Source organism: Protobothrops mucrosquamatus, unplaced genomic scaffold (genome assembly GCF_001527695.2).
Source record: "Protobothrops mucrosquamatus isolate PMUCROS unplaced genomic scaffold, P.Mucros_1.0 scaffold673, whole genome shotgun sequence".
Lineage (NCBI taxonomy): Eukaryota > Metazoa > Chordata > Lepidosauria > Squamata > Viperidae > Protobothrops > Protobothrops mucrosquamatus.
The window spans coordinates 219,404-231,005 of NW_015386961.1; the positions used below are offsets into that span (position 1 = coordinate 219,404).

The 11,602-nt window shown below is 35.2% G+C and overlaps 1 protein-coding gene across 2 annotated transcripts in view; it reads left to right on the forward strand.

The window, feature by feature from the left end:
* NCOA7 (nuclear receptor coactivator 7) overlaps window positions 1–11,602 on the forward strand; it is a 60,091-nt gene that overhangs the window by 43,162 nt on the left and 5,327 nt on the right. The window contains exons 9-13 of one of the 2 annotated variants that reach the window (XM_029284514.1): window positions 1,046–2,070; window positions 3,139–3,307; window positions 5,943–6,090; window positions 10,137–10,265; window positions 11,343–11,495. In XM_029284514.1, the coding sequence (XP_029140347.1) occupies window positions 1,046–2,070; window positions 3,139–3,307; window positions 5,943–6,090; window positions 10,137–10,265; window positions 11,343–11,495 (1,624 nt within the window). Of the gene's footprint in view, window positions 1–1,045; window positions 2,071–3,138; window positions 3,308–5,942; window positions 6,091–7,724; window positions 7,937–10,136; window positions 10,266–11,342; window positions 11,496–11,602 lie in introns of those variants that run through there. The other variant, XM_015818068.1, reaches the window with a different exon arrangement.

Consider the following 11,602-nt stretch of genomic DNA (forward strand, 5'->3'; position numbering starts at 1 on the left):
TAGTTCTAACATGTGAAAATTATATAAAAAGTGGTTTTAGTTATATTCCCTTACTTTTTTCCTTAATGGTTATTTTAATTAACTTTTTGGTGTCTGATTTCTTAAATAGAAGCACCAACATGTCTTCATTAATTGCTTCAACACTAAAGTTTTAGCATAAGATAACAAAAAACAACAGAGACATCAGCCGCCTTAGATTTTTTTACTTTACTTTACAGAAGTTAACTTTTAGAATTGGAGATGTTGAAGGGACATCAAGAAAGAGCTATAATCAAATAATCATTTCTACTAGAGACAAATGATCATACTTTTTAGAACATTTATTAAGAAGCATGGGTATTGAGGAAGCAATCGGGATTTTCCTCTGATTTGAAGATTTTTTTAATTATTATTTTTAGATGGCTTTGATTATTTGATTCTAGTGAAATTGGACAGTTAACCTGCTTTAAAATTCCAGACATTTGAATAAAAATGTATTTATATGTGCTTGCTGTAGTGGTTGTTACAGTTCAGATTTCATGATTGTGTCACATACCAGTTGGGCTGCTATGTAAATCTATATTTAAAATTAAATATTTTTTATTATTATAATCTTAAAAAATGGAATTTTTTTATGCCTGCTGCCAATTTTTTTCCAGTGTTGTGAAACAAAAAAATTCTCATGATGAGATGAAGTTTGTTTGCTTCCCTTGTTCCTCAAGGGTCTTTTTTGTTCTTGCTTCTTTTAAAGTATCTTTAAGCTGCTTCAGGATAAATTGATATCCCTACTTCCACAGTTATTTCAACTTTATAATTACTTTATTTTAATTGGCTTTCACTTAATTTTGAAGGAAGTCATTGGGTTAAACCATGTTATTTCCATGAATTGTTTTGGTACGTTTCAGTTGATGTCTCCTTTGTTGTCATATTTGAATTTTATTTAATTATTTTAAGTATTTTATTTAACTATTTTAACTATTTAAGTTTATTTAAGTGTTCTCATTTGTTTTTATTTTGTTCTCCATTTTTTAATACTCCATATACACCCCACCATCTGTCCTGGCAGCGATATTCCAAAGGATCTTTGTCCTCTGTACAGGCCCCGTGAATGGGAAGATCTTGCCTCTGAGAAGGACATCAATCCTTTCAGTAAATTTAAATCCATGAACAAAGAAAAGAAGCAACAGAAAATAGACAGTTCTCTTGCTCCTAATTCCAGACCAATAAACTACTCAGACAAAGAGAAATCTTCAGATTTCAAAGTCCTAAAGTCTTCTGCAAGTCCTTCCCTAGTCACATCCGAATCAGTAGAAACACCAAAGGACTCTGCTACTCCTGACTCTTTAGAACAGGTGACTTTGAAAACCTATAGTGCAGAATGTTCTGTATCAAATATAACTTTGGACTTAACCAAAGACAATTCCCTTCTGGAGGAAGATGACTTTATTGAGGTAAACAAGACCTCATTGCAGATGGATAGTAAAATAGATTGCAGAGATGCTGGATCAGTTGATCTTCACACGGATCATTGCAAAATAAAAAAGGAGGTTCAGTTGCAAGCAAGTAACAAAGACAATTATGAGCAACCAGTGTTAGATTTATCTGGGGTAAAGCGTAAAGTCTCTAAGGACGATCTAGATCTAGACACCTGTGAAAAGCTGGATGCGATGCCTGAAATGAACAAGGGTGGAAGTTCACCAACCAATAAGATAGAGATGAACTTGGATGCAAACAAAGAGTTGAATAAGGACAAGCTTATTGAATTTTATCTCAGTCATGATAAAGACGAACCATCGCCTATTGATTACTTGCCTAAGGATGAAGTCAAAGAAGAAAAGAAAAATATGCCTGTGGGCATAGATCTCACACTTAGCTGTTCAAAATCCCAATCCACTGAAGTTCTTGCTGTCAAAAAGGAAGAACTTGAATCCTCCTTGGTTGTAAGAAATGAGCCTTTGTTGGAAACTGGCTCAGTAGCAGCAGAGAAAAAAACATGTGAAGGATTAGATACCCCTTTTTTGACATCTCATCTAGATAAAAACTCTGAAATCAGACTGTGGCTGTTGCAGAGAGTCCAAGTGCCCATTGAAGGTAAGCCTGTTTGCTGAATTTGTTTTTTTTTTAATCTAAATTCTTGTTTTCACCTTCCTTATAACATGGATAATTTTTGATTCAGCCTGATATCCATTCTGTACGTATAAATCTTATGCTGCATCATTAATTAATTAAAATTGGGCCTGGGGTGATTCAACACAAAATTTGCTTAGCATTCAAACAGCTTCTTCCATTATATTGCACAATCGTGTTTTTCTTATGTTAGGCTCTAATCCTCTCTATCCTTAAGGCTAACCAAACACTCAAAGATAACCTTTCAGTCACTCAGGCTTCTAAATGTTTCTTCAGAGACTGATTCTGTTATTCCACATTGGTTGATATCATACATTTGCTATAAATATTCTACCATGATGAGTTCTTAGTGCTGTAATTTCTAGGATTGTCATGACAATAACTTTTTCTAAGGTCTTGCTGCAAAACATATATATGATCTTGCTGGGAATCTCTCTCTCTCTCTCAGCAGGCATAAGAGATGTAATATTTGTATACTATTTGTATACTATGTAAAATCTTGAATTTCAAGGAAATTAATTAAAATTGTGTAGTTATCTGGAAAACAGAATGAGTGCTTGAACACTTGCACTTTAATTTTCTCTCTCAGAAAACTCAGGCATTAAAACGTGTTAAGTAAAACATGATCAGTAAGAAATAAAGAATAGCATGCAGCAGATTAAAGCTTAACAATCTAACTGGCATAAGTTTTATTTAAATATAAGAAACTTTGATAATGAAAGAACAGAGATGGAACTCAATAACAGGGAACTAAGACTTAAGAAGTAGCCATTGAGATAGGCTTCTCACATACTCTCACCAATTTTGCTCCCATAGCTATGGAGCAGAAAGAAGAATCCATTTATATTTTCTATGATTTTTTTTATTTTAGAAATTCTGCAATTTTATTGATTAGCAACAAACATCATAACAATTGTTATATAGGAGAACTGGGTGAGATGATTTATTATCAAATTTATTGGTATTTCTGTGTATTTGTTACATTAACAATCTGTTTTGGTTATTTTGTGACTGGACAATCTCTGAATTCAGATATGCTTCCTTCAAAAGAGGAAAAAAGCAAGACCCCACCAATGTTTCTGTGCATCAAAGTAGGCACACCTATGAGGAAGAGTTTCATTTCCCAGCCAGCTGTGATGGATCAACAATATCATAAAAGACGAAAGCAACCGGAATACTGGTTTGCTGTTCCTCGAGAACGGTATGTTCAAGGTCTTTGTGAAATGCTTCTTGGCTCCTTTCAAAAGTCAGTCTCTCTCTCTCTCTCTCTCTCTCTCTCTCTCTCTCTCTCTCTCTCTCTCTCTCTCTCCCTCCCTCCCTCTCTCTCCCCCCCCCCCAAGTTTTCAGAAACTCAGTGGCCATCTCTCAAAATGCATACTTCTGTTGATGAAGTCATCTAAAATGAACTTGAACAATAGTCATTGTGTAGGGTAGTTGAGAGGAGGAAGGAGGAGAGAGGTGTAGGTAGGAGGAGAAGAGAGAAGAGGGAAGTAGGTAGGAAGGGTGAAAGAGAGGGCGGACGCAGGCAGGGGGGCTGCTGAGCATCTCGGAATAGATATTTAATATGGGTTTTTTTTCTTGTTTATTAATGTATACCATATTTCTAACTTGTTTATTTGAAAATCAATAAAAATTTGAATTAAAAAAAATAGTCATTTATCCTTGAAAAAAAGTGATGATTTCTCCCTCTTGAGAATGTTCAGTCTATTACAATTTTCTGTAATGCTCTCCAGCATTTCCATTGATGTGTGTTTCATATTTCATTTGTCTTCTAAGAATTGTTCAAAACTGTTCTTTAGTAATAGATGTCATCTCTCTTAACATGTGTTACATTTTACATGTTACGTATCAGTCCTCTCATCAATACAGTGTGTTAAGAGATTTTAAGAAGCTTTACAACACAATAGTCACTTCCTGAAATCTTGCAAGTGGACTCTGTGCAATGAAAGTTTGGCTAAAGTTTGTTAGTCTTTAAGAGGTTTCCCGAGTGTTGTTATTTTTTCAATATAGCATGCACTCTGGAAATGACATCAGGTAGCTGACAACTTTGCTGACTGATCACATAACAATTCAGATGGCTTACGTTGCAATAACGTGCAGTATGTCCTAACTGCAGTTGTCTCCTGGATGTTTTTGCCCTGATTGTGACTTTAGACATGTAGCACAACAGTTCTACATCAGCTCAGATAGTGAAACTGGATTAGACAGTGGCTTGACCACTCTTGCACTGTGATTGTGAAATAGGCATCCTTCTTAAGGAATGCACCTTATCTTTTTGCACGTAATCGTTAAAGACTTGTGCTTTATAAGGGCTTTTGTTCAAATATTCCCGTTGACCAGTTGCATCTGACCTAGCTGACTGAAGATCCTTCATTGTGTTTCTTGCAATGGGGAATGTTAACAGTATTGCAGAGTGAGTATAAACATATTGCTTTATGTTAAATTTGTATGTGCTTGCTGTAAAGGAAGGTTGGTGGTTTATAGCTCTGCTTGGTTATCATTCTGTATGAAGCTTTAAAAACATTGAAACAAATACTGCTACAAATCCTTTTAAGGGTGAAGTAATATTAAGGAATGTCTTAGTAGCGTACTATTCACTGCTTTTTTTTATCACTCTCATCCTTTTGGGCTAATAACTGCAGAAGTCAAGACTAACTGCTCCTGAACATTGAAACTAAATTCATATTTTTGGGAGATGCCTCTTTATTGACAGTTTCATGCAAAGGTGATACCCTGCTGGGTTTTCACTGGCTACCTTGTGTTGCTGGGAAAAACAAAGATTTGTGTTTTGAGGTTCGCTGCTCTCTTATTGCCTGGGATAATCTTGGTGAAGCTTATTTGTGTACAAATATTAGTGTTAGGAGAGGGACTGTGTAAAAGGTTGGCAGTCCAGGTCATTTGGTTGTTTGGACTGGTGTTGCCTCTGTGTGCTTAGCATTTCTGAAAGCCTTTGATCAGGGTTAACAATGTTAAATTAAGCTTTGGAAACAGAATGAGAGATAAAGCTTCATCTTGGAGCAATACAAACCACCATATCATTCTGTTACAAAACTTTATGGGAAACTGGCTTTTGTATTTCTATTGCCTTCATGTAGGATTCATCTCCTTATTCATTGCTATCAAATTTAGTTAGAAGTGCAGGTACAGCTGCAACGAATTACAGTATTTATAGTTTGTCAACTTTACAGCTTCTTTCCTACATGCTCTCTCTGTGCTGATAGTCTTTTTCTGAGAACCTGTCCTTTAAATGGGCTGACCACTGTCTGTCAAACTTAAGTTATTCATTCTTTATAATAGAGTGTTCTTTCTCCAGAGTTGGCTCAGAAGAACTGCATGGCTTTAGTTGATGAAGAAATGTGTAGATTGACATTGTCAGAATACACTAGTTTACTTGTGCACTAATATGGCACTTTGCTATTGATGTTTCTATAGAAGATATTTTCTGCACAGTATATGCATAACTCCCAGCCTTGAGTAACCACTACTCACTGGTCATAGAAGAGACCAAAGTCTACTTGGAGGAGGGAAGAGAAAGATGTTTGCTTGTTGGCTGATGGCTGGAACTAGGGTGATTTATGCCTGTTATGATATCATTTTGTGCTGCAAGAAAGCAGGAGCTGTCATTTCCCAGCAGCTGTTGGTCCCCAGCCAATAAGAAAGACTAACTCTAACGCTTCCGGATAAAATTTAACAATGATGGCTCTGGTGGCATGATATGCTTGAGCAAAAACTTTTTTAGACAGATACTAAACTTGATTAGCAATCAAGTGAATTTGCATCCTCCAGTTTATTGTTTTTAGAACTCTTAACTCTTTTTTTGTTTCTTTGTTTGATAGGGTAGATCATCTGTATACCTTTTTTGTACAATGGTCTCCAGATATATATGGCAAAGATGCTAAGGAGCAGGGTTTTGTGGTGGTGGAAAAGGAGGAGCTTGACATGATAGACAATTTCTTCGGTGAACCCTCAACAAAAAGCTGGGAGGTGAGTGTTTTGTTTCTTGAATTTGGAATTATCAGAGACTGTACAGTAGATTGCAATTAACAGTTTTCTGCTTCATGTAATCCCCTTAGCCTTGGATTATTTCTTTTTGGTCCAGTTTATAGTTCTTGTGTTTGCCAACTGGCAATTGAAAAACAAATAACTATGTCAGATATAAGGGGATGAGACAATACAAAAGGATTTGATACTCAACTTCTATATGCTGCTTGAATATTGGCTCTTAAAGTACTTTCTTACAGTTGGGCATCTTATAGATGATGTTTAAATAAAAATAATAAATATCTTCTTTATCTAGTTTTACACCAAACATCTGATTAGCCATAGGTCAAATAAAGCCACTTCTCTGTTGCAACAATCAAAATGGTAATGAATCTCCATTTTACAAGATTCAAGATTAGGGAAATAGGTTTTGCTTAGTGAATAGAAGTTCCCAGAGCCAAAAATACAGTTCCCTGTCACATATTGTTCAATTTCAGGATTGGAGGTTATCAAATTGCAGTCAAATTAGTATTGACCTTCATTTGGGAAAATGTCTTCCTGCCCCACAAAATTTCATCAGTTTTCTTTCAATCTTACTCTTCTCCCTCTTTGATTAGTTATATTTCAGTCTCATTAACAGGTTTTTTTTAGTTCCAAGACCATAATTCACTTTATCTTTTATTATTATGTAAATCTGTAAACCAGTAAATCAAACAATTTTCTGTATAATATAGGTATATCTATGGCTGGAAATCTATTTTCCTCTTTTCTTACCTTATTAAAAAAGCTTTACATGAAAGCTTTAATTGACCAAAACATGATGGGGCAGAGGAAAATACCTATGAGCACATCTGGTGACAGCAAAACTGTATGAAAACTTGTGACGTATGAATAGAAGATAGCATAAATTAACAAGTGAAATGAAAGAAAAATAGATATTTCTTGAACTGATGGATATAAGAATAAGGGAAATATGTAACAGAATGTAATGAAAGTTTCCTGATTTGTGGAGTGGTGATGATCAGCACACGAATGGAAGTGAAGGTGCAGGTTTAATAATGAATTAAGGGCTAGAATGCATGTTGGAAAGTATGGTGTTATCTAGATTGCTGTATATGATTATGACAGTAGCATAGTTGGTGGTAATTGTATGTTATGCTCTAATGAATGGTAATTTTGAAAAAAACCCAGATATTTTAGAAAAAATGTGCAACTTTCTTAATGAAAGTGATGTGGGTGAGAAAGAGCGCACAATATTTTGTTAGAGGACATGAATTGATGGGTGAGAATGAGATGGGAGAGTACTTTACTTTTTAATGTGTTTTTGTTTGCAATTCTGGTCAGTGACCGTAATAAAAAACATTCATAGTGTAATGATAATTAAGCCTGTTCAGTCAGATGAGTTTGAAGAGTAATACCAATAATAAACCAGTGAGACTGAATTATATTACATATTCCCATTACAGCTTCCTGGAATGGGAATGAATAAGCCTGGTCGTCACAAATCAGAGAATGAAAATTAATTTCAGAATAATAAACCAAGATATGATCTCTAAATTAGCTGCAGCAGCTGCCTAAGTACATTTATGGTAGTTCCTCTGATGAAATTTAAGGTTGCCTGGTTACTCTTTGTCATATACAGTGGAAAACGAAAGTTAATTCTTTAAGGAAGTATAGACTGTATGCTTTCACTCCTTCTCGAAGCAAATAGCGGCAGCTTCTTTTTGTAAGCAAAAGTTGAAACTGGGAAAGGAACGAAGCTAAAAAAATGAGAGTTAAGGGAATGGCTTTGAATTTTCAAATTCTGTACTGTGCTAGGTCTGAGGAAGAACAGGAACCTTTTGTGCAGGTATGGAAATCTGCTGAAATCTCTTGACTTTTCCCCCAGTTCTTTTGTTTGCTAGCAACAAAACGTGAACTGAACGCACGTGGAAGATTTAGTTGCAAGTTCATATGCAGAATGGAAAGGCAACTTCAGAAGAAACAGATGTTTACAGATTTGTTTAGCCTGTGCCTGAGAATGTTAAGATAATTTGTTTCTCAGGAAAGGCAGCTTATTTGGGTTCATGCTACATGCTTCTGTATTTCTTTTGAATGGCTGAGTCTTGGGATTAGTAGGATTTACAGTTAGGTCACTTAGTATACAATTATAGCTTCAAGATGTATTCCTGATCCTGATTATTTTCATTCTTTCATTTTCCTATTTTTTCTATTATGGAATATATTTTCATGTATGTTCTTTTGATCATTAATGTTTTATTTTTAGTTGAGGATTAGAATTATTTAATCTAAAATCTGTCTTTGAAATGCAATTGCTTAAAACTGGTTCATGTTTTCTTTCCAGATTGGAAAATATATTAACTTCCTTTTTGTTCTTATAGCCTGCGTTTCTAATTATTTTATAATAATGTTTTGATCACTACTGTTGATTAGTAATTGATGTTATTATTCATATAACTCACCATGAGCATTTTACAGAAATGGAAAGGTGGGCTATAAGTCCTCTAAATAATTAAAAATACTCCAATACTGAGAAACCTTAATGATAAACCAAACCAATTGATTAAAATAGAATGCCAGGTTTATGTTTCAAACTTGAAATGAAACTTAGGCTGTAGGATCACAGTATAAAATAAATTAGCAGCTGATGTAATTATATGAATGGCCATTTTGGAGAATAGATACTCCATAAAATGATAGAAAATAAATTCTGCTCATCATAAAATTCTCTCTAAAACAAAAGTATTATAGCACATTTCCATGGAATACATGCTAACTAAACCATAGCCTTACCTTTTAAGGCATTTTATTCTGGACTAGTCTCATCTAGTAGTTCCAAGAAACTTTACAATAATGTCAAGAAGTATTGTCAAGAAATGTTGAAATAACAATCAGGTGCTCACTTGTCAATTGGCAATATTTGGCAATGTTAGGGAGTGTCTTTCTTTAGATCACGGCCCATATTTTGTAATCTCATTGTATTCAATGGCAAGAATTGATCTAGCAATATTATAAAGCTAATAATAAAGCTAATAATATTTTATTTAAATATTCTTAATTCAGAAATGATGCCTGAATGTTCTCTTCATAGCCACGTTTGAAATTAAGTGTTTTAAATAGCATGTGCATAATATAACTTTAAAATATTATCTTTAAATATTTCTCTACGTTTTGGGTTGTTTAAACGGGTTCTCCTATTCATGATATTACCATTATGTCACTGTATACATGACTGGTTACTTATTACGTATGTCACTGTATACATGACTGGTTACTTCAAATAGCAGTGATGAAGCTGCTGTTGCTGAAAAGAAAAAAATGTCTAAGAGATGAACAATTTAAATGATTTTATATAAGTTCTTATGTTTAATTCTATCATGTGAACAGATTTAAAGATGTGGATGCTATGGCTGAAAATTGAGTTATTTCCTTCACTTAGCTCAAAGTTTTTGATACTTGCTTCCTGATCCCCTTTTTTGATACCTTCAGGCTTTCTGAAATCATTTACATGTTTACACAACTACTTTATAGTGTAGCCATTGTGCAAACTGTTTGACAGCTTGTTACAACTTCATTACATTTTGTCATAGTTTATTATAAAGGTTTTTATGAGTTCTGTCAGGATGTCAACCACAAAGTCCCTTGTGCGTCAGCAGTGGCACATTTGAGGTTATTTACTTTTGTTATGATTCCTTGACCCTATATAGCAGGGGTGTCAAACTGCCGGCCCACGGGCCGGATGCGTCATGGTGAAACCGCGCCCAACCCTTTGCCGGCAATGGAAAAAAAGGCGCAATACGTCGCAACACTTCACGTGATGTTGCGAGTTTGACACCCCTGCTATATAGCAGTGTTTCTCAACCTCATTGAATGAATAGGAACGGAATTCAACTCCCAGAATTCCTCAGCCAGCCTGCTTCTAGGAGCTGAAGTTCATACTTGTTCATGTTACTGAAGTTGAGAAACATTGCTGCGTAGAATACATTTTTTCCTTTATCAATTTTTTATATAACATTATGAAAGATGCAAAAACATTTTCATCTGTCTAGATTATAACTGTAGAAGAGGCAAAACGCCGACAGAGTGTCTGCAGCTACTGTGAAGATGATGGTGAAGATGATGCTTTGCCTACCTTAAAAAACCAAAGTGTGCTTTTAGAAAACATGCATGTGGAACAGGTAAACGCTGATATGATTTCCTTCTGCTCAGACCTGTTACTGACTTTTTCATGGTAATTTGAAATTCAAGATGGGTAGCTACGTTAGTTTGTTGCTACAAGGGTCTTCTTTAAAAGCAACTTGTTTATTATGGCACATGGTTTTGAGATAGCCTATAAAATGGAGTGTAGCCCACAAATAAATAGTACATTAGTTAGCTTCAAAATGCCTCCAGTTTTGTTTTGTTTTTATTTCCAAGTCCCTGTAACACTACTTTGAATCCAGGGCATACAATCAGGTCACCCCAAAAGATACAAAAGTCCTTTTATTCACAGGAAGATAATTGACCTCATACAGCAAGTAAGCAACAGACAGAAAACAACAAGAGCTATCCTTGAAAGGGATGCCATCAATATATAACAAATTACTTTGATTAAGGGTAGGTGTCTAACAGACATCTGTTAATTAATCACTCCTCTTAAAGGTAAAAAAGACCATAGGCCACATCCTCCCCTCAGTGCCTCACTGTAAAGCAATTAGATGTGCTGCCTTATCTTAAAATGGACTTCCTGCATGCTCTGTGTTTTGGTCCAGATTTCTGAGGCCTTCTGTATTAATTTCAGGAGATGTAATTTTAGTCACTGCTACAGCCTTAATCTCACCTAAGATTCCTCAAGTTTTAAGACTATGTGGCATAAGATCAAGGCTCTTCTCTCTTTTCTAGAAGCCAGAATTCTGTTCCAAAGATAAAAGGATAGCCAGATTTTTTTTAAATTCATGATTGCCTTTTGTTTGAAAATGCAGCATCAAATCCAAGGAGCCACATTTTAAATTTGGGCTTTCTGATCCAATAGGAAATCTATACTAGTAATCCTCGCTGCTTAATTCAGTGATCATTTGAAGTTATGATGATGTTGTTCCTCACTCTTTTGATGGTCATTACAAGCAGTACATGTTGTTCTGATGCCCCAAAAAGCACACTTTTTCAGTTACTGCATATCAGTGAATATAACATAGACTGTTTACAGCAAATTTAGTCATAATACCTGACAAAAGGAACAAGTTGCCTTTTCAATAGGATTTTTTTTTCTGTTCTAGCTTGCTCAATCCCTCCCAGCCCGAGTGCAGGGATATCCATGGAAGCTTGTCTACAGTACACAAGAGCATGGAACCAGCTTGAAAACTCTGTATCGTAAATCATGTTCTCTCGATAGTCCAGTTTTATTAGTCATCAGAGACATGGACAACCAGGTAGCTCCCTTCCCCTCTTCCCAGAATTTCATTTCATTTTATATTTGTGCATCTCTCTCTCTCTCTCTCTCTCTCTCTCTCTCTCTCTCTCTCTCTCTCTCTCTCTC